The sequence below is a fragment of the Corythoichthys intestinalis genome, chromosome 19 (assembly GCF_030265065.1).
Source record: "Corythoichthys intestinalis isolate RoL2023-P3 chromosome 19, ASM3026506v1, whole genome shotgun sequence".
In the NCBI taxonomy this organism is placed as follows: domain Eukaryota; kingdom Metazoa; phylum Chordata; class Actinopteri; order Syngnathiformes; family Syngnathidae; genus Corythoichthys; species Corythoichthys intestinalis.
Window position 1 is genome coordinate 11263587 of NC_080413.1, and position 24141 is coordinate 11287727.

Here is a 24141-nt window from a genome sequence, read left to right on the forward strand (position 1 = left end):
ATCGTGAGCTACCCAGAGGTTCCCACTCCTATTTCTAACCTTGAGTAAGCTGCCGTCGTCACTGAGGGAACCCTTGAAGAGTTTCTTCTGTTTGCCGTTGTTGACGTTGAAAATCCTATTGATGAAAGAAAAGAAAATTAATCAGTACACGAATTTTAGGTTTCTAAGTGCTTCCTTGAAGGCCACCCACCGGATACAGCGGTCCTGACAGCCCACCGCCGCATGTTTGCTACAAGGGTCCACACCCATGTCGTACAGCGTGGTCTTCCTCACCGTGTGGTGACAACACCTGAACTCTGTTCTTCCCTCGCTCTGCAATAACAGCAAGTCTAAGTCATAAAATCACGGCTGAAAATATTTTCAAATGTTTTATACAGTGGTATAAAAAGTATCTGATCCTTTTGGAATTTCTCACATTTCTGCATAAAATCCCCATCAAATGTGATCTGTTCTTTGTCAAAATCACACAGATGAAAAAACAGTGTCTGCTTTAACTAAAACCACCCAAACATTTATAGGTTTTCATATTTTAATGAGGATAGCATGCAAACAATGACAGAAGGGGGAAAAACAAGTCAGTGAACCATCACATTCAATATTTTGTGCCCCCCCCCTTTGACAGCAATGACTTCAACTAGGCGCTTCCGTGCCGCCAACTTAGATTATTATTTTTTTTTTTAATTCCTAAAATTAATTCAAAACTCTTTAAAAACCTCTTTTGCACAAGCTTTTTTTCTTTAACACATAATATTAGTGCTGTCAAATTTATCGCGTTAATGGACGGTAATTAATTTTTTAAATTAATCATGTTAAAATATTTGACGCATTTAACGCATGCGCGGAATGACCCGCTCATCCATTGCCTTAAATAGATTACAATGACGCCGTTTTTTGCACATTGAGAGCTAAGAGGCAGAGAGAAAGGCGAGTGGACCACGCACTTTATTAGCATAAGCTTCAGCAACTCCTTCACAACAAACATAAGTATCATTTAATGAAAGCACAACAAAAATAATGTTCCAATTTCATAAAAAGATAATGTTCACAAAAAGAAAAGAGCACTGGCATTCCCAATCAAAATAGCTCTGCAAAATACACATAAAACTTACTCAGACTTTGGTCAAACTCTATTCAAACATTTCGTTTAGCTCAAAAAATACACTGGATGGCAATATTTAGTCACAATATACAAACTATCAGAGGTCTCGTACGTTTTGAAGCCAGCACTCAAATGACTGTGAAGTACAATGAATGGACCGGTAAACAGGGAACTACAGCATCAGTCAAGGGACAAAACAAACTGATTGGCTTGATTTCTAAGTAATTTAAAACTAGCCATGGACACCTTGTGGTGTATTTCGATCACTACCTTACGTAGTTAAGGACACTGGAAGAACTGCAGGGAGCCCATGTGACGTCACCACTCGGCGACGTCAACAATGGCGGGCTACCAGTGTTGGTAATAACGGCGTTAGAATATAACGGCGTTATTAACGGCGCTATTTTTTTTCAGTAGTGATCAATCTAATTAATTACTTTTCTCATCTTGGCAATGCCGTTACCGTTACTGAAGCGGGAATGGCGTGCGTTACTATTTGTTACTATGTTGGTTGAATGACGCGAGAAAAGTCTGAGAGAGACAAGAGAGCAGACCAGGAGTGGGGAGGAGGCAAGGGAGTTGTGACGCCGTTGCAAACGCGATGCTAGGTGGCTCCAATAATACCTGACTGTAGCCAATAGCCTTCAAACTACACCCACATGAGGCTACGGTAGGTATCACATAATATAGAACTAGATGCAAATGACAGACACGGCGGCATTAGCAACATGTATAAGAAATTAGATGCGTTAGTAAACACCCGCCATCTTAAAACAGTCAACCTCTCAGAAAGGCTCTGTTGTAGAGAAACTTCCTAGCGAACCTAGGTGTTTTTATCTAAAACGGTCCTAAACTGGCAAAATCTTGACTTAAACCTATCTTTAAATGATGAAACAGCTTTAACACTTACACATGTCGAAAGTAGATAGAAGGGAACTAATGCAATAACGGGAGCAATTTTAACAACTTTAACAGCTGATTCACCACATTAAATGACTTCCACACATAGCAAAGGTTACTATCTAGTTATCGCAATATCCGCAATACCCCTGTGTCTAGTTAAGTTTAGGGTAAAGATGTGGGCTAGGGCCAATTGTCCCAAAAACCCTTTAAACTTCACATTGTGTGACCCGTTTTTTTTTGTTTTTGTTTTTTGTTTTTGAGAAAAAAAAAAAAAACACGAAAATTATCACCAGTTACTTTGCCAAGTAACTAATTACTCTTACTTTCAGGTAACTGAGTTACTAACGCAATTACGTTTTGGGAAAAGTAATTTGTAACTGTAATTAATTACTTTTTTAAAGTAAGATTAACAACACTGCGGGCAACAATTTTTTGATTAAAAATTTTACGAATTTTATGAAAACAAAAACAGTAAGAGGGGCTTTACTATAAAATTACTATAAGTTGTACTAACATTTATCTTTTAAGAACTACAACTTTTTCCATCTGTGGATCCCTTGAACAGAAAGAATGTTAATAATGTTATGCCATCTTGTGGATTTAAAGTTATAATAAACAAATACAGTACTTATTTACAGTATGTTGAATGTACGGTATATATCAGTCTAGTGCTGCAACAATTAATCGATTAACTCGAGTATTCAATTGGAAAAAAATATTCAGATGAAATTTTATTGCTTCGAGTATTCGTTTAATTAAAGTGGTGTTGTAATGGTTTATTTTGAAAGTGTTTGCATTTAGTTTTATTGATCAGGGTGAAGACACTGCCCTCTGGTCTGCCTCATTTCACATGGCTGAATCCAACTGCTCCCTGTTAAGACCAACGTCAGCTAAGTTTTTGTTTGAGCTGATGTTTTTTTATGCATTCAGAATTTAGTTTATAGGCATATTTAGCCATTTTTTGTGTGAATATGTGTCTGAACCATTTGTTAAGAGCATTGTAAAAAAAAAAAGTTAGCATTTTATAGCATTTAAGCTAGCGGACTTTTGCTATGTAAGTTAGCAAATTGTTCTTTTGTTGAACATAGATCCTCATTTTTTTAATACCGTTTGAGGCGCAGCTCAGGTATTTTAATTTTTCAGGTTCCTTATCAGATTACTCGATTAATCGAACTAACTAGTTCACCGATTATTCGACTACTAAAATAATCGATAGCTACAGCCCTATATCAGTCTTGTTGTGTGTCTTATCTTTCCATTCCAACAATAATTTACAGAAAAATATGGCATATTTTAGAGATGGTTTGAATTGCAATTAATTACATTTAATTTTTAAGCTTTGATTAACTCGATTAAAATTTTTAATCGTTTGACAGCCCAACATAATATTTTTTTCTGCAAATAGCTACAATTGCTTTTAGCTTAAGGCCTTACAGCGCCCCCTGTTGTTCGATTTGAATGTTTTTACTGTGAACCGTCAACACTGCTTTTTCTTCTCTTCTTCACCTCTGGGTGGTGTCTTCTTTCTTTATTTAAACAATAAAAAACACATTATTGCTCCCTTGGAACGAGAGGCATTTGTATTATTTTCTTTGTCACTTTAATAGCTTACCTCCTACCTCTGCTGACAAATGTTCAAAACAGCGTCAGCGCTCATTATGCGCGCTGTGATTACGAGGACGTCGGCCTAGGCCGGCTGCGCGGAGAGCTCCCTAAATCTTACCGCTGACTAACAAGCGGTTGTTTATCACGCTCCATAAAAGTTAACATTCACGCACGCGCATGCTCGCCCTCAGATAGAGAAGAATCAATGTGCAGAAAAATGGACCCTGATTGGAAAACGCTGGCTAATGCTAAGCTACTTAGGACTGATTTAAGACCCCCTAGGTGTGGCACGTGTGTTTGTGTTCTACTTACTGCGTGTGCCGTGCGGAAGTAGATGCTTTTATCTGCCCCGCAACTGATCAACCTCACTTTGCCGTCACTCGCTGAGGAAAAATGAAACATTTTCATTTAAAGACTGTATGGACAGAGAAGTGATCAAATGATGTAAAGAATGTGGACAAAGGTATTTGGCGATGATCGATGTGGCACCAGCCCCAAATGGGAATAGAGTTCCGTGATAATGACTTTTTAACCGATAACAGATCCTGATATTGTCCAACTCCAAGATATTAAACCGATACCGATATATGAGGTCGTGGACTTAACATATTAGGGCTAATTGTATTGTGATGCCCCACTGGATGCTTTAATGATAATGGATTTAACAACAAGATTTTCCAAATAAACATTCTGTGAAAAATGAGAACTTCAACTGAAATTACAGGAAAAAGGCTGGGTTTATCCCACCCATCTGACGCTGTGGGTCTCTTTTTAAGGCCTTCATTTTGACAAAATCCATTTAATGCTATCCATGCGTTTTGATGACTCGCATAAACTGTTTTTTTCTCTTATGACTGCTTGTGTTTGGAGACTTGACTTCTAGCACTCTAGCTCCTTTCCCTATTGAGCAGTCAAAAAGCACTCACAGGTGGACAGACTTTGAACTGCCCCTCATTGAAAGATTAGCATCCGCCACTGGTTAAAAACGAAGGGGGGGGGGGGGGGGGGGGGGCACACTACTTTGCAGATTTTAACTTTAGAACTTTAAAATTGGGGAGAAGGGGGTAAACCTCGGTTCACTACATTTCTCACAGTTTAATTAACACTAACAGTAGAAAACACATACAGGAGGATATTTCTCTCAAGGCAGCTTTTTACTCAAGTTCTGGAAACTCACAGATTAATGTTATGCTAACTCTGATGCAGGTCGGACTTTCAGTAGAAAAATTAGTGGTGTGTTCCCCACCTCCACAACATTGACATCTTATTACATTACTAGAAGTGGACGCTGCTAGCGGAAAAAAAAACCTTCTAATATTCCTCGTCTTCGAAGGAGGCGGCATGTTGTATTTGTGTCGGGGCTGTGATTGCATGTGGGAGGGGAGTTGTCAAGTCATTAGCCAATCAAACGTGGTTTTGAGGGGGAAAAAAACGTTGACTGGCACATTCAGCAAGTGAAAGGGGTTCAATGTAAATCAGAACAATAATTGAAGTAATTTACTTAATAATGGTAGGGTCAATTCTATTCTTACAACATATGAGAAGACAATCTAAATGACCTATATAACTGAAATCATTATATAATGCAAATAAGGTTGCTTAAAGTGATCCTCTAGTTTTAAGACAAGTAATTCTTAAAAGATACATCTTAGTATGAGTTATAATAATTTGACATTAAATCCCTCTTAATGTTTTTGTTTTAATAAAATTTGTAAAATTATTTTAACTGATTGTTCACCATGGTTGTTGACGTCGCAGTGCTGTGACGTCACAAATCCCGCTGCCGCACTTCGGCGTGTCATTCATTAGCAACATCTCGTCAGTTCGTCCCTTCCAATTTGAACCAGAGCGGAAAAGTGAAGAGCAGGACAGCACTGTCGGTCGTTCACAAGACGAGCAGCAAAGGCGAAATGCAGAGCAAGAAATACCTGATGAGGCAAGAGTTGGGCTAAACTTCTGGTGTACTTGCGGCAAGTGCATCTCGATGACAACGGAGCGAGAGAGCGTATGTTGTCGAGAACTCAGGTTTTTGTCAGCAGATCTTCAAGGTGAGTTATTGCGTCATCAAACTCATTCCAATATAATTGTGTAGATTGTTAGCATCCAGAGCTGTCGTATGCTTTACATACAGTACAGGCCAAAACACATTGGCATTCGTGCCTTTTTATTTTCTTGACCATTGACATTATAAACTCTCACTGAAGGCAATAAAACTATGAATGTGTGGCGAGCTAGGGAAGGATGCGGAGTATCAAACCACGGAGCTAATCCGCGTTGTTTTATTGACATTTAGGCTGCAAGAAATAGCAATGTCTGTCTGGCATGCGACCCGCGGAAGGTAACAGTTATTTCCAGCTGTTCCCTTCACAAAGTACCCCCCCCAACCACACAACGTGCCAACATAATTTCCGCCGGTGAATTCTGTTATAACTTGCTACAAATGCACACGAGTGTATTGTGTATTTAGAAAAAAGGTGAAATAACTAAAAACGTGTGATATTCTAGTATCTTTAAAGTAGCCACCCTTTTCTCTGATTACTGTTTGGCACTCTTGCCATTCTCGCGATGAGCTTTCAGAGGGAGTCCCCTAAAATGGATTTTGACTTCACATGTATGCCATTCCGGCGATGAGAATTTATTGCTTTATCAATGGGGTTGGGACATTTGTGTTGCATTGAATGAATTGCATTGGACGTGCTTTGATCAGTTTGAGTGGTAGCATCACTCATATTAGCTGAATACTGAACACACACTGCCTGATGAACTGACAGTAGAGGTGAATTATTAGCTTCCTCTGTGACTAGCGGTACGCCCGAAGGTTCGCCTCCCGCTGTAGCGACAGGAGCGGCTTGGGTGCTTAAGAGGGCGGCCAGAGTGTCTCGTCCGTCTCGCTTCATTGCGCGCATTTCACTCGATATCCGAGCAGGCTGAGGCTTCTTGTGCGGGAAAATAGTTGCAACAGCATTTGGTTTTAGTCTGCGCTTATATCTAGCCGCTCCGGTGAGATCTTTCATTAGTTGTCCTCTACTAAAATCCTCAAACGCGGTAGGAGAAAAATGGCGACAACAAAGCCTTGGTTGTTTGGGAAGATTTGCTTGTCTACAGGCATTTTCCCAAACCTATAACTCTTCTTGTCAACAGGAAATTTGTGGAGACTCGCATCACTCTCCTTGTTTCCATTTGACTCGAAATTGCATCCATAAGCAGCACATCGTGGCATTTTACTTCGCGAGTTAAGCCAGTAATACACAGTTGTTGTACACACGCTACACGATTGGAAAAATATCATCTACGTCATCACTCCGCGCCCGCAGAACATGGCGCCAACTATCGGTCAAAATATGCACTAAATATTATAAAATATTTCCATTGATTTAACATTTTATGTGTTTCTAACGACATATTTTAATACAAGAGAACAATTGTGATTTATTAGAGCCTACATGTCTTTAAAATCGAGGATCACTTTAAAGGTTGGTGGGTAAAATTTGAGCATCCTGAAAAGTTGCTAGTGTTATGTCCCTACCATCCCTATGCAAACCTACGCCCTTGTGTGAAAGAAAAACAACAACCAAAATCTATTAGATAATGCGGATATTCACTCTGTTTTATCCTCATGTCCCGATAGTTTTATCTCCATAGATTCCAGTGAACTGTATGAGTAAGGCATACAAGCATACACATTGTCAATAGTTATGTATTATTTACAGGACCGGTGCACAAAAGAACATAGAGGTCTCTGGAGGCTCACCGGCGGCGAAGCGAACGGCCGTGATTGAAGATGAGTGCTCGTCCAATGTTTGCACCAGGCTGTAGTCGCTAGCGGCGTCCAGCACGTGAATCAGACGATCTCGACTCGCTGTGGCCAGGAGCTGAAAACCTACAGCAGATGAAACCGTTCGGCGCGGTGAGAGGGATTGGCCTCGTTTGCATGTCATCACACACGGGAAGATGCTGACCTGTTTGCGGTTCGCTGTACTCCAGGCAGAGGATTTCCGCATCATGAGCTTCCACTTTAAGAATCTCCTCCATGCTGCTGAGGTTGTGAACTCTGAACAGAAACAAACAGAAAGACAGACGGATTCGGATCGGGACTTAATATCAGCAGATTCTCAAATTCAGATGACTCGGACTAGGGTGCAAAAATATATGATCGGGCAAATTTGAGGCCCCTGTCCTATATATAAATGTGATGAAAACGTTTAAAGGGAACCTCCGACTTAAAAACTTGTTGGCTCTAATAAGCCATGATTGTTCTGTTGTACTAAAATGTTATTAGAAACACATATATTATTGCCATTGAATTAAAAATCTATTATTTTTAGTACGTGTTTTGACCTACGGAGGGCGCCATGTTTTACACGTGCAATGCACGCTGGGAGTGATGACGCTGTTGGGCTGGGCTGGGAGAATAGCTGTGCTAGTTGGCAAGCAAAGCTAGTATGACGACTGGCATGATTTTGTCACATTCTGCTGCTGGTCAGATTGTTTGGTTACAGAGTTGTGGGATGAGTTCCCGACGTCGTACCTGCATCAAATTCCAGCTCATCAGCAGTGTCTTAAAAAACGATCCTAGGCGGCTTGCTGAGATATTAGCTTGCTGCCATTTGACAGCTTGTATTCTTGACCCCTTTGTTTCGAGTTGCATCTTTGCCTTGGTTTTTCTGTTCGTCTGCATCTCACCGTGGTTTTCCCTGTTTTTTTTGTTGTTGTTTTTTTTTTAATTAATCCCGACCTACTGTCACAGACCCTTTTTGTGTCTCCCTTTTCGCGATTGAGTTTTTTTTTTTTTTGTTCAATAATCCCTTTTACATAATCCCTATGTTATTGTTGTCTGCTTGCTTCCGCATTCAAATGCAGTACACCCCACGCAGAAGTATAGTCTTGAGGTCTACCCACTGGTCTGATGCACGGGAAATGCGGGTTAGAATCCCGCTGGAGACCTTCATTCACCGTAATTGCTTTTGCTGCTCGTTTTGTGAAATATCAACAGTGTTGTCCTGCTCATTATTTTCCCGCTCGGGTTCAAATTGGAAAGGCAGAACCGACGACATGTTTATGTAGCTAAAGAGTGGACATTGTGGAAGCAAGGCAGCGCCGCAAAGTGACGTCACCGCACAGAGTGCATTGCGTCGTAGACAACAATGGCGACCTACTAGTTCGACTAATTTTATTATCAGGAAAACATTAAAAGTGGATTTAATATCAAATTATTATAATTCATACTAACATTTATCTTTTAAGAATTACATGTCTTTCTATCCATGGTACTCTTTAATCATAAAAAGAAAAGGGCATAATTAGTGCATGCAAAAGTTGAAATAATTGAGAAAAACTGCAATTTAATGACATGTGGCTCACACCTCAACATTCCATTTCGATCCCCAGACGCCAAGTGTTTCCCGTCCGGGCTGACGCAGATCGTTCGGATGCCTGTTCTGCTTTCCACCTGCTGTCCATCGACAGGTTTATCCCCATTGGTCATATTTTCCGCTTCCTGCAAGGCGGCAGTGGTGGGGCCCGTGTAGATGATCTTGAGGAGGTCCTGCAAAAAAAAAATCTAAATATCTGAGACATTTTGAACTGTATTGTACTGTATTTTTTTGTTTGTTTGTTTTTTCAGGTAAACTGACTGTGCTTAGGATGTTTTGCGAAGGAACGTGGACCCGCTCGTCCATGTGCCAAAGTCTGATGGTGCTGTCAGACGAACAGCTGAAAAAGGCGCTTGGCGAAACATTCGTCGCAGTTTCTCCATGAGGAACATCAGGAAACATCTGAAGGAAAATTTGCGCATATTATCAGTTAAATTAGTAAAACCATGTGTACAGAATAGTATGTATGGTATGTAGTGAATAGTTCAGGGTTTGTCTTTTTAATTGTTTACAGTATTTTTTTTAATTTGTTAACATAACTAGATATGATTATGAATCATTTTACTTTTTTATTTTTACCAGTTCTGTCCACAATTTTTAAGATTTCTTTTAATTGAATTTTTTTAAAAAAATCCAAATATTTCCCTTAATTTTCTTGTGCTGTAGCGTTTTTTTTTTTGTTTTTTTTTTTTTTTGTTATTGATTAACATTCAAGTGCTGGCTATTTTTCTTTTTTTTTTTTAATTATTTATTTATTTATTTATTTATTTTTACATTTTTTACATTTTCAGATTTGTAAGGTTGGAGTTATATTTTTCTTGATGCATAATATTTGTCTTATTTTATTGTATTGATATTTTTTTATGTATATTTTCCTTGTCTTTTCAGATTGGAATTTGATTCTCTTTTAACATTTTACGTTTCCCAATATTTTCCAATTGATAGATGTTTTTTTCCCTATATAGTTTTCCCAATATTTTTTTTTAATTACTCACAAAATAATTCAAAAATTACAAGTAAAACACTCCCCTTTTCACAGTAAATAGATGAATAGAATATACCGTAAATTCCGGACCATTGAGCGCCCCGGATTACAAGCCTCACCCGGTACATTTTTAAAGGAAAAAGCATTTTGTACATACATAAGCCTCTCCTGCCTATAAGCCGCGTGTGCCCACATATTAAACTGAAATATTTATAAAGAAATACACAGTTTTCCAAGTTTAAATACCATATTTTAACAAATCGGGTTATGATACAGCGCGTGACTTACAGGTAAGGGAGGTGCGGAAGAGCAAGAGACGTGCTGTCGTTGTTGTTGCGGGTGTGTCTGCGTGTGTGCGTCGGCTGCTAGAGGCAGCAGTCGTGTGTTGTTCGACGAGTTTCCAAAATAAAGAATTGCAACCTAACTTAACGGGTTACTATTTGTCATCGTTACAATACCTTAACTTTTCTTTCCAAACAGCGCCAGCAACACGGCACTTAGCTGACTCCTCAAGCTCACTCCTTAGCGTGTCGTCCTCTTCATCACGCAGCAGACCGGCTTTTCGAAACCCGTTGGTGATGGTGGATTTTTTTCACGCTGCTCCACGCTGTCAGACTTTTGCAAAAGTTGCTCTTCGCATACGACCACTTTTGTAAACGATCTGACGCCGCTGGCCATCCAAGCCTTCAATTCAACTCGGCACATCATATCCATTTCTTCTAGCATGATGCGGGTATGCTAATTCTTGCCTGGCACGGCCAGACTGTTCTCCGTGTGTTTTTCAAACACAGAGAAGTCTGAGACCCAGCCCATTAATGCCCTCTCGAGCAAGTACAAAATCAATCGATAGATTCGTTTATTTGCGTGACGTGCTCTTAACGAGCGGTGTCACTCTTCCGCGTCGGAAGTCGTCTCCAAAACACAGATGGCGAACAGGAGAGCCGAAAATATGTTCCAATCCACGGTAAAATCAGTTTTAAATTACCAAAAACACATCGACACAAGTCAGTGACAACAGTCTGTCTCGCGCTAGCCATGTTGAATAAACTCCGCTCTCCTCGTATGTTTACTTCCGCGCGCAAGTCCCTCGTCCCGCCCGTCGCTGATTGGTCCACTCCGCTGTCTGTTTGCTGTGGCTTGCTCCGCTCTGAAAATTTTATCCGCTTAATGGTGGCCAGACTCAATAGCTGGAACAGCGGTGAGTCTGGAGTACCAGGCTATGCTAATTCTACTAATGCACAAAGATGAAGGTCTGCTACTTTTATGCGTGCACAAAGCACAAACTTAAAATACGGGTAAGAGTGCCAACTAGCGTCTTCCTCGACACACATATTCCACGTGTCTTATGCTTGCATTTTATGCTCGAGTGCTCCTGGCGGTCGTTAGAAAAATTGATAAATTGGCCGCATCATTGCATACGCCGCAGGATTCAAAATGAGGGAAAAAAGTAGCGGCTTGTAATCCGGAATTTACGGTATTTCCCCTTTTTATATTTTGATACTGAATGCTGTTTGTCTTACCTGCAGGTCCCAAACACAGGCAGCGTGAAAGAGGGCCGAGTGCACCTTGGCCACCCGGCTGACGTCGGCGACGTCCCACACGAACAAGCTGTGGTCGGCGTACACGCAGCTTAACCAGCGGCTGATGGGGTCGTAGGTTACGGCCATGGCATCTGGGTAGCGAGCATCCGCCCGGCTGCACAGTAAGTGACTGAAAGCAGTGTTGTTTTAGTCAAGAATGACAATAACGAAAATATTTCGTTGATGAACAATTTTTTTCACGACAATGATGTGACAAGCTAAAAATGTTGCTTGGGAGACTAAAACAATGACTATGAGACAAATTCCAGTTTTTGTCTGACGCGCTGAAAATGCGACACAGTTTCTGGCACATTCTTACAATCTATGACATTTTCATATTGTTTGTGGAATACATTAGCTAGCGTAGAATATTGCTTTAGCCTTTAAAAGTCGGTGGTGAGTGATCACACACTAAATGTAACTTGGCACGTAAGCATAGCATTTCCGTAAAAATTAGCATAAACTTGGCGAGTATGCTCTTAAACACCCGGACTTTTTTTTTTTTTTTTTTTACATACAGTTTGTGGCTATTAGGCAAGTTTAATTGAAAATAACGCACAGATTTTACCTCTGAGTGTGTATTATCATCACAATTTGTTATGATAATTCTAAATTTTTGGAAACCTTTGTTTATTTTTGGACTAAAACTTTTGAACTTTACACACATAAACATTTTGAGTAACTGTCGACTAAAACTAGACAAATTAATTTGAGATATTGTCGAATCAAACTAGACGAAGACGAACACATTTTGAAATGACTAAAATATGACTAAGACTAATACCCTATTGGCCCGAATATAAGACGGCCCTGATTATAAGACGACCCCTTCTTTTTCAAGATTCAAGTTTGAAAAAAAGACTTTTTGAACACTAAATTGATTTTTATACAGAAAATAATTACAGTACATCTGAAACAAATGATTATAACAATATATTTGAGAGAAAAAGCATGTTATTTTGCCTCATTCAAATCTTAATATCTGAACATTTAAATATGTAAACTAAAGTGCAATCACATTTGTAAATGAATGGCTTCTGGTTTTTCAAATGTAAATAAACCAATCTATTGTGATAAAACAGCAAAATTGCAATAACTGCATTAACCATCAAAGTGAAGTCTAACTGTAACTGTAATCTTGAAACAAATCTGAATAAGGAACAACATTAAAATAAAATAATGCAAACTGGTTAAACTCGAGAGTAGCTGAGGAGATCTGTCATGACAGAACAATGCTTCAATGATATCTGGCGCCATCTAGCGTCGTGAATGGGTATAATGTCTAGACGGCGAATATAAGACGACCCCCCTCTTTTTTTTTTTATTTCAATGCAAAAACACTGTCTTATATTCGGGCCAATACGGTAAGTATTTTCATCCAAAGACAAAGATCAGCTTTAAAAGGACTGGCAAAAACAACATTGACTGAAAAGGAGAGTCCACAAAGGATTCTCGTCAACCTTGTTGTTGCTGAGTGTCTCCCTACCTAGCTTGAGTGACAGACGCGACGTCCACTCCGAGGGGGTGCGGCCGAGGCAGAGTGCAAACAAAACGAAGGTCTAACGGGCTAAAAACTCGCACCGTTCCATCGGCGCAGCTGCAGAAAATCCGGTCCGAGGATAGAGACAGAGACTGGGCCATGCTGGTCTACAAAACACCACAAAGGTTGTGGGCAGACAACAAACATAAATTACAGTATATTCAGTATCATGCTCTACAGTGGTATGAAAAAGTATCTGAACCTTTAGGAATTTCTCATATTTCTGTATAAAATTACCATCAAACACTATCTGATCTTTGTCAAAATCACACAGATGAAAAAAACACTGTCTGCTATAACTAAAATCACCCAAACATTTATAAGTTTTCATAGTTTAATGAAGATAGTATGCGAACAATGACAGAAGGGGGAAAAATGAGTAAGTGAACCATCACATTTAATATTTTGTGCCCCCCCTTTTGGCAGCAATAACTTCAACCAGACGCTTCCTGTAGCTGCAGATCAGTCTGGCACATCGATCAGGACTAGTCTTGGCCCATTCTTCTCTACAAAACTGCTGTAGTTCAGTTAGATTCCTGGGATATCTGGCTGAATCGCTGTCTTAAGGTCATGCCACAGCATCTCAATGAGGTTTAAGTCTGGACTTTGACTTGACCACTCCAGAACGTGTATTTTGTTCTTGTGAAACTATTCTGAAGTTGATTTACTTCTGTATTTTGGATCATTGTCTTGTTGCAGCGCACATCTTCTTTTTATCTTCAACTGTCTGACAGACGGCCTCAGGTTTTCCTGCAAAACATCCAGATAAACTTTTGAATTCATTCTTCCACTAATGATTGCAAGTTGTCCAGGCCCTTAGGCAGCAAAACAGCCCCAAATCATGATGTTCCCTCCACCATGCTTCACGGTAGGGATTTGGTGTTGAAGTGGGTGAGCAGTTCCACTTTTCCTTCAAGCATGACGTTGTGTGTTCCTCCCAAACAATTCAACTTTGGTTTCATAAGTCCACAAAATATCTTGCCAATACTTCTGTGGCGTGTCCAAGTGCCTTTTTGTCAACATTAAACAACCAACAAAGGTTTTTAAGACAGCAGTGGCTTCCTCTGTGGAGTCCTCCCATAAACACCATTGTTGGCTATACTGGACTGTCTCAGAAAATTAGAATACACAATATTCTAATTTTCTGAGACAGTCCTGTATATTGTTCTATGTAAAAGACGTCAGCCAAGGTCGGCCCCCCACATTTTTACCACGCCAAATCTGGTCCCCTTTGCAAAAAGTTTGGACACCCCTGCTTTAAATGGTGGATTAATGTACAGGACTGTCTCAGAAAATTAGAATATTGTGTATTCTAATTTTCTGAGACAGTCCAGTAGTTTTACATATAGTTGATGTGTGCACAGATATTGGACTTTGCCAGTGATTGCTTTAAGTCTTTAGCAGACTCTCTAGGGTTCTTTTTTACCTCTCTGAGTATTCTGCACTGAACTCTTGCCGTCATCTTTGGTGGACGGCAACTCCTTGGGAGAGAAGCAACAGTGCCAAACTCTCTCCATTTATAGACAACTTCTCTGACTGTCGATTGATGAAAATTCAGACTTTTAGAGATGTTTTGTATTATTTCCCAGCTTTATACAAATCAACAATCCTTGATCGCAGGTCTTCAGACAGCTCTTTTGACCGAGCCATGATGCATATCAGACAATGGTTCTCATTAAGACAGTTCTTATCAGGTGTGTGTTTTATAGTGGGCAGGGTAGCTTTAAACCACTCATCAGTGATTGGGCACACACCTGACTTAAATTGTTTGGTAAAAATTGGTTCAAATTGCTCTTTAAGTCTCTTAGGCAGAGGGCTGACTAACTTATTTTTCCCCTGTCTGTCATTGTTTGCATGTTATCCTCATTAAAATATGAAAACTTATGAATGTTTGGGTGTTTTTTGTTCAAGCAGACACTGCTTTTACATCTGTGTGATTTTGACAAAGATCAGGTCACATTTAATGGTGATTTTATGCAGAAATGTGACAAATTCCAAAAGGTCCAGATATTTTTTCATACCACCGTAGTACACACTTTTAAACGAATTTATAGCTTGGAAGTGTGGAAGGTAGAACGAACAATAATTTTCTTTTTTTTTACCTGCAGATCTACCCACTTGTCCAGCATCCTGTTGCCGTTAAACTCGCACAGCAAGCCGGAGAAGGTGACGCAGAAGGTGGAGTCGGCCTTTTGGCCACGCCCACAGGCCACATCGCAGAAGAAGTTGTTCCTCAGCTCGCCCAGCAAACCCGAACGCCCCAGCAGGGGGACCGGGGTGCTGGCCTAAAACAAAACGCTGATTAGCCTCCAGATTGAAACAAATTTGAGTATTACCTATGTATGAATGCTCGAGTAGTACCTTACTAGCCTTGCACTGATCCAAATACCAGAACTTGACATGTCTGTTGCCCACAGTGACAAAGTAAGAGCTGTCCTCAGAGAAGGACACTCCCGTTACCTTGCTTGACACTTTGTTAGCAGCTATGACCACATCCTTCTGTAATAAAGAACCCATAACTGTTTTGTCAGACTCATGTTTAGATATAATCTTGCACATCGCTGTACGCTTACTTTCCACGCCCAGACATTGACCATCATGTCATGTTGGTTGCCCACACTGACGATATGCTTGCCATCAGACGAGAAGGCCACGCAGGAGACACCATATTCATGCTTTTGCAACTCAGACACTTGGCAGCGCTCCGAAACGTCCCATAGTCGTACAGCGGGAAGGTGGCCACTCTACAGAGGCAATAAGTCATAATGTGATGTACATTCTGGATTCTTTGTAAACCCAAAATATTATTTCAGTAGTTCGCCATAGTATGCATGGTGATGTAGCACTAGTGCTGTGTTAAGTGAGTATAATACAGACTGTGGTGTTCTATTCTGAGGCTTCAATGTCAAGGCTGGGGTGGAGAGATTATCTTCCGGCTTGTAACTCTCTCCCATCTCCCTCGCTGGAAGGGATCACTGAGCTATTTCCATGCCTCTTGCTTTAAAACGATAAAGTCAAGGTCGGAGCTAATAGGTGACATGGGTTGAGCGACAGGCAGGGCAACAAAGAAGAATGCTAATGATTACTGTTTTTATACAATTTAAAAGATATAGTTTTTGTACTCAATTAAGATCATTCATTCATCTTCCGTACGGTTTATCCTCACGAGAGTCGCAGGGTGTGGTGGAGCCCAGTGGCGTCGTTAGGCCTATTTAGGGGGGCTTCAGCCCCCTAAATAATACAAAAAAAAAAAAATACAAAAAATGCTGGCAGATTCACTATGATCATATAACCTGTCACGATTAACTTAAATATGATCATAAATCTGTCAGTTCCCCCATACTTCATAGAATACAGTAGAGCGCCCCTTCAATGCGTCGCTATCCAATCCATTCCACTTTTTCATATGGAGAACACCCACATCTCTGAATATCCAGTCCGCGTTTTTTCCTGTGACATTGTTAGCAGTCAGTACTACCTTTTGTTTTTGTTTGCAGTCGGTCTCTGCGCACGTCTTCCCTTTGATGTTTTGCAATCAAATGTTACATCCCAGCTCTAAAATAACGCTGCTACTTAGCTGCTGCTAACTAGTTAGTCTGAAATGCATTGTGAAGGTTCTAATAGAGTTGAGTGTGAACTCTTGTCTCCACTATCTTTGGGGTGACTTCCTTCTGGTGCATCGGCTGTGTTTCTCACTTTACGCATTGATGAGTACAGGAGCTGAGCTCATTCATGTATGATTATCATCAGTGGATAGTCATTAACGTAGTCTTGATAATAACTCTGTAACCTTTGCAGGATTGATTAGTGGAATTTATTTCTTTATCAATGGGGTCAGGACCTTCATTTGTGTCGCATTGAATGTGGTGTGTCCAGACTTTGTGTCCAAACTTTTGGCATTTACTGTATGCATGCATGTATTTATTTTAAATATGTTATGTATAATGTTTGAATATATGTTTGTGTGCATGTGTGTAAGGCAAATTAGCATGACTCACTCATTACTTTAATTCAAGTAATTAGCAGCATTTTCCAGAGTTTGAAATTACAGGCATTTTTATTACATATATGCCCAAAATGTAATCTGTGCGATTTACAAATATTTGGGAACAAACAATTACTGTGCTGTGAGTGAAAGTCATGGCATTAGATAGTGACACCCCTGCTGGAGCCTATCCCAGTGAACTATGGCCAGTTGTCATTCATTGAAAAGCTGTTATTGTTCAAGATGACCCCCCCCCCCCCCCCCCTGCAAAAGTTTATGTTGTTGTTTACATTACTTTTGTGTATTTCAATGCCATGAAATCGTGGAATTTAGCGCTACACTGAGACTGAGATACTCTCGAGACTACAACTAGCTCGCTACTGTTAGATTCATTTATTTATTCTTTTAACCAAATTATTTGCCAGCGACGTCAAAAACAGAAGACAAAACAATACCTGCAGCAAATTATGATTTTATCCCCAGCAAGTGGCGCAAAAAATGTACGATTAACTAGTGAATTCTATGACATAGTTCGTAGTTGTGATATACGGGAAGAACCAGCGGCCTACTGAGCCGCGTATTCGCTTAGCACCACAAGCCGATCGAGAGCGAGCGAGGACGGCGTAAGTAGTTGCGGAAGAGACGCTAGTTGGCTAGCTCGGCTCGAGACGTTTACCATATCTTCACCATAATTACTAGCCTCCAACCCAATAATAATTAAAATTATTAAAATTATAGACATAAAATATAATCGCCCGCACATACGCTTCACTTGTACTTTGTATTATTATTGTATGTAAAGTATCTCACGCGTAACTATTATCCACTTACCTCATAAAAAGCGGCCTAATTGAGCAGCGGACTCGCGTAGCAGCACAAGCCGGTAGAGGAGCACGTCGAGGCGGTATGAGAGCAGGCGGAAGCGTGGCTCTTGTTACTGTGGTTTCAATGGTATTACGGCCTTCCCCCAACTCTCTTAACTATTATTGATCAAATATATAAAAATGGCACTATATATACAATATATATACACTTGTAGTGCATATATGAATACCAGTAAAATAAAGTTTGATTCGTATGATTTCAAATTTTGTTAAAATATACTTGTGCTATATGTTCTGTAATCCGCCCAACTAAAAACATTCTTATGTAATCATCGCATATTATGAGGAGAAAAAATGGGACCAATTTGGATTTAAACTTTGCTCCCTGCTATCACGACAACCAGCATTCTCACATCCACTTACATAGTGAAGTCCTTTAATCAGCTTTGATTGGCCAGTTGGGACAGATTACGCTTCCACAAGCGATTGATGCTAACCGGCTATCCTTAAACGGGTCTATGGAAACACGGAATCCCTAATCAACCAGATGTACATCTGTACCTAAATCCTTTTGGGAGATTTTGTCAATGAAACTATGGTGTTCATGTTATTTCAAGTTGTCCGCATTTCAAAGCATTGTTTTTATCCATATAAACTAATGTCAGATCAGATGACGGACATATTCTGTTCATGTCATTTTCACGACCACATATTTGTATATAGATGAAATGCTGAGGGCCTCACCTCGCCTGTAACCAGGTATTTGCCATCCTGGGAGAAGGACAGAGCCGTGATGGACTTTCTGCAGCAAGGAAAATGAGATATACTGTATCAATCACGTGTGATATTGCTTTCATTTCAATGCAAACAAGCTTACTTTGACGCATTGATGAGATGCTGCTGTCTGTTTTTTCTTGGGTTCAGCAATACCACAACACACCTACACAGCAAATAACCAATATAAAGTGAACAAGCACATGCAGATTTATGTATCGTGAATGGGAGCAATGTGAGTAATCTGTTAATCTGCTATTAGCTTTGTTCTGTGTACTGCTTCATAATTACAACAGGTAGGATTATGTAACACAAAAGAGCATTGTGCCCAAAAATGCTGACTTATTAGTTCAAATTGGTAAACAAATAACACATTCAGTGCCATTGACAGCAATAGACGTCCAATCCATTTTGACTGGGCGAGGCTAACAGCAAATAATCACAACTCTGGTTGGCAACTCCCTGAAAAAAAATAAGGGACACCTCATCGGTAGAGCCTACACTATTTTTTTCCACTAGAGGGCACTCATGCTCTTTGCACAACTGATGCTTCAGTTCTGTTGGGTTTGTTTCTCTCGCCAGATTTTTTTTTTTTGTATTTCTTTGGCTTAATGCGGTTATTTAATAGGTTATAGTACAGTATAATGATAACAGTTCATATAAATAACTTTGTGCTGAGAAAAAAATACAATTGTTTGAAAAAACAAACAAATCAAACATAGTAAGCAGTCACTCACAATGTTACTCATTACTAAAGTATTTATTTTAGGGCTGTCAAAATTATTGCGTTAACGGGCGGTAATGAATTTTTAAAATTAATCACGTTAAAATATTTGACGCATTTAACGCACATGCCCCGCTCAAACAGATTAAAAAGACAGCACAGTGTCATGTCCATTTGTTACTTGTGTTTTTGGTGTTTTGTCACCCTCTGCTGGTGGTTGGGTGCGACTGATTTTATGGGTTTCGGCACCATGAGCATTGTGTAATTATTGACATCAACAATGGCGAGCTACTAGTTTATTTTTTGTTTGAAAATGTTACAAATTTGATTAAAACGAAAACATTAAGAGGGGTTTTAATATAAAATTTCTATAATTTGTACTAACATTTATCTTTTAAGAACTATAGGTCTTTCTATCCATGGATATCTTTAACAGAATGTTAATAATGTTAATGCCATCTTGTTGATTTATTGTCACAATAAACAAATACAGTACTTATGTACAGTATGTTAAATGTATATATCCGTCTTGTGTCTTATCTTTCCATTCCAACAATAATTTACAGAAAAATATGGCATATTTTATAGATGGTTTGAATTGCGATTAATTACGATTAATTAATTTTTAAGCTGTGATTAACTCGATTAAAAATTTTAATCGTTTGACAGCCCTAATTTATTTCACTAAATAGTTTTTTATTTGTACTTGAGTACATTTTTTTTTGAATGAATACTTTTACTTCATCTTGAGTAATACTATTTTTAAGTAAGGCTACTCTTACTTGAATACAATTTTTGGCTACTCTACCCATGACTGGTGATATATGAATTTCACACAAAGTTATACATGCATCAAAACAAGGAAACTATAGTAAATGACAATAAAAAAATCTTTTTTTTTCTTTTCCTCACCCTGCAGGATAAGCCACTAGTCCCGTTTTGGGGTCGCAGGCCAGGCAGCTGTTGCCCAAAGCGGTTATGCCTAGAACCTTCTCCAACGTTACCTGCAAAGCAACCCGTGCATATTGTCATTCAGTAGTGACCTGCGAATGAAGTATTCTTAATATTTGAAGAAATATTCACAAAAATATCATAAGACGTGAAACCTAGAGTTGTCATAGCCCATAATATCGACCGATAAAAGCATTTTAACCCTTTAACACCAATTTACCAATTAAAACAGAAGATAATATCATTTGCGCTTTATAGTTTTATTGCCCTCATAAATAAGCATTGAAACACAGCATGGGACATGTGTTTATGGCCATATTTCAATAATTTCTAGTCGTTTTTCTAAACAGAAAGTACCACGAAAAACTACATATCCCAGGAGCCATTGTGAAGTCACGAAAGATGGACGTAATGTGAACATTTTTAATAAATTGCCGAGCAAGTCGCCACCTAAGGAGAGGGAAGCGAGCGACGGCCAGTTGGATTGCGCGAGCGACTTTGAAACGTGTAGAATGAATTAAAAACTAAATTTAGCGCAAGCTAATGCATAATTTCGGCGAGTGAGAAGTGACAGCAGTGCGCAAATGGCGGAAGAGTGGGCTATGTGACGTAGTGTATGATGTGGCCCTTTGTCTTGTTCAAGGGGGAACTGAGTGGCATGCCAGAAAAAATTGCACTGAACTAGTTTATTGCCAATATTATTGAAAATATTTTTCCCCCCACTGTCAATCTTTTCAGGTTGTATGTAGATGTGTGTGTTCGAGAAGCTTGATTGTATGTATATGGCGCAAAACACAGACAAGGCTGAAAAAGCAGTTTCTGCTCTTGCACCCCTCTCTAAAATAAACTGCTGTATTTTAAGCCAAAAGAACTGTTGTGTTTGATAGAACAATATGCCTATATGCTGCCATAGCAGATTCATGGCGCATTAAGCACGCAAACTATCTAAAATCTAAAATTTATTCACTAGCATATTTTTAACTTTTAAACCAATTACATCACAATGAAAAAAATTGGTGTCTGTAAATAAGTCACGGTTATCTACCTCAAAACTATCGCTTAATTGTTATATTTTTTTTGTTACTGTCGTATTTACCCCGTTATTAGAGATGATAAATTATTGATCCAAACAAAGAAAAATTGGGGGGAAAAAAAACGTTTAAAAGGGTAAATATATGAAAAAGAACCTCTCTCCTTGATGTCTACGATTTCTGCATCGCGCCCCTTGTTGTATTACCATGTTTCACCTATAAAATCCCCCCAAAATCCGGCGGTGGCCATTCACATCTGTGTCGACACTCGATTATACATGCTACATAGAGTTTTTGGATCGAAACAAGGTAAGTACACGATAATATCTCGTTAAAATCATGGCGTCTTTAATTATGCTCTCGCGGGTTCTGACCTCCAGTTAGGGTTTTGCTGTTTAATTTTTTTTTTCAAATGCCCTCCTGTTCCAAATTTTTCTTCCCCCAGAAAATTGAAATTTTAAGCTTTCCAATGATGTATCACACATGCATATAGGACAATTTTGAAATTTGGCCAAATTGGGGGTCTCAGAGCGGGACTTCAAGTCACCTGAGTGTTTTACGCCATGTACTTTTTATAAAGTGATGGGTGCAATACCTAACCTCACAGAGATATCCTCAAACCCTTTTTGTGTAGATGATATATTTGTATTGAAGAGACTAGTATTTTTTCTTGTATTTACTGTTAGACTGTTTTTATTACTCTAACACACTTAATATAATCAATCAGGAAATAGTATCTTTTCTCATATTTACTGTTTGGCTTTTTGTATTACTCTGACACACCCAATATAAAATAAATGCATTTATATCATAGCTTAAGAAAAACAAGCAGAATATATTTGATATTATGAACAGTTGGACTTGAAATGATGAGAATTTGCAGCGCCAAGACAACGGGCAGATAAGGGCAGAACAGATACAGGAAGCCTTCTGACCATGGACGCCCAACGTGTGTGTCATGCAGCTGACAGAAAGATTGACGCTGACAAGCAGGTGATAGGCAAGAAATCTACGAGCCCACATCTGCACCACCAAATACCGCAAACATCTCTTCTGTACAGTCCAGAACAAATGGCGGGACGTCTTGCCACAAGGAACATCTGACACGGAGGAACCTGCGACCGAGAAGTGAACACTCAGCACTCATGTGGTGTTGAGGATGGCAAAATCCTTAAATCTCGTTAACCTGACAAAAGTAACGCCCGAATTCTCCCCTCAAACAGACAATAATCCTAAGCAATGCCCAAACACGCCATTCTTCTGGAGCACAGCCCACCTCACCAGAGCCTTTAAAAGACTGAATGTTTTAACTAATCGTTGTCATTTTTCTCAGGAATCTTTTGTTGACTTGTGATATGGTGACCCTGGATCCAGTTTGCCTCCTCGCCTGGGTCTCTCTGTGCTGTATGATTGCTGCAGACTTGGAATAAATTGTCAACTTATGTTTCGAAGCCTTTTTCCAGCTTTTAAAATGGAGCCAGTACAAGGGGTTAAGACCAGAGTGAATGCGCAGAGTTTGGCCTTTTGGCCGGGTTGCCGTAGTTCCGCTGGCCCGGGCCGTTGGAATGGCGCTAGCGCGGTTCTGGCAGTTCGGCTGGCGTGATTCCGGCAGTCTGGCTAAAAGATTCAGATTCCTTCAGTATATACTGTATATATATTTTTTTCCTCCAGTATTTTGCACTGTTGGTCTACTGTGTATAACCTGTTTTGACCATAGTATGTGTAAAGGCAAAACACGCCTAGACCATACCTGCTGTTTCTGTTGAAATATGAAATAAAAACTACCAGTCTTATTTTTTTCTGTTGAATGTTTACACCAACAAGTTGAAGATATATATCAAGCTTCAAAATGGTTCGGCGAGCATGTTTGGTTGTCAATCGGACATCAATATTACAAATTTTGACAAAAGATTTTGGGATTTTTGTCTTTTTGGGTGCAAAATGTTGATTATAAATGGTCAGTGAAGAAAACAAGTTTGGACATGAAAGCTATGGTGTCCTGAAAAAAGGGACCTAACCAGGTCATTCTGAACATTATTTTTAAAATATAAAGGCAACATCAAAGGAATGCAAATTCAGACTAAATAGGCTCGTGTGTGAAAGGGTTAAAATGATATCAACATTGGTTTTTAATTAGAGATGTCCCGATCGATCCCGACTGATCGGGTCCGATCACGTCATTTTCAAATTATCGGAATCGGCAAAAAAATATCGGACATGCCTTTTTTTAATATACAGTGCCTTGCAAAAGTATTCGGCCCCCTTGAATCTTGCAACCTTTTGCCACATTTCAGGCTTCAAACATAAAGATATGAAATGTAATTTTTTTTGTCAAGAATCAACAACAAGTCGGACACAATCGTGAAGTGGAACAACATTTATTGGATAATTTAAACTTTTTTAACAAATAAAAAACTGAAAAGTGGAGCGTGCAATATTATTCGGCCCCTTTACTTTCAGTGCAGCAAACTCACTCCAGAAGTTCAGTGAGGATCTCTGAATGATCCAATGTTGTCCTAAATGACCGATGATGATAAATAGAATCCAAATGTGTGTAATCAAGTCTCCGTATAAATGCACCTGCTCTGTGATAGTCTCAGGGTTCTGTTTAAAGTGCAGAGAGCATTATGAAAACCAAGGAACACACCAGGCAGGTCCGACATACTGTTGTGGAGAAGTTTAAAGCCGGATTTGGATACAAAAAGATTTCCCAAGCTTTAAACATCTCAAGGAGCACTGTGCAAGCCATTATATTGAAATGGAAGGAG

General features: G+C 39.4%; 1 protein-coding gene across 2 annotated transcripts in view; it reads right to left on the minus strand.

The window, feature by feature from the left end:
- LOC130907515 (mitogen-activated protein kinase-binding protein 1-like) overlaps positions 1-24141 on the minus strand; it is a 46588-nt gene that overhangs the window by 16072 nt on the left and 6375 nt on the right. For both annotated transcript variants that reach the window (XM_057822693.1, XM_057822694.1), the window contains exons 3-17: positions 20304-20395; positions 18771-18833; positions 18638-18695; positions 15658-15828; positions 15446-15583; positions 15187-15369; positions 13031-13191; positions 11485-11674; positions 9241-9381; positions 8971-9152; positions 7567-7658; positions 7359-7487; positions 3920-3990; positions 191-312; positions 40-115 (exon numbers count right to left, since the gene is read on the minus strand). In XM_057822693.1, coding sequence (XP_057678676.1) covers positions 40-115; positions 191-312; positions 3920-3990; positions 7359-7487; positions 7567-7658; positions 8971-9152; positions 9241-9381; positions 11485-11674; positions 13031-13191; positions 15187-15369; positions 15446-15583; positions 15658-15828; positions 18638-18695; positions 18771-18833; positions 20304-20395 — 1869 coding nt within the window. The remainder of the gene's footprint in view (positions 1-39; positions 116-190; positions 313-3919; positions 3991-7358; positions 7488-7566; positions 7659-8970; positions 9153-9240; positions 9382-11484; positions 11675-13030; positions 13192-15186; positions 15370-15445; positions 15584-15657; positions 15829-18637; positions 18696-18770; positions 18834-20303; positions 20396-24141) is intronic.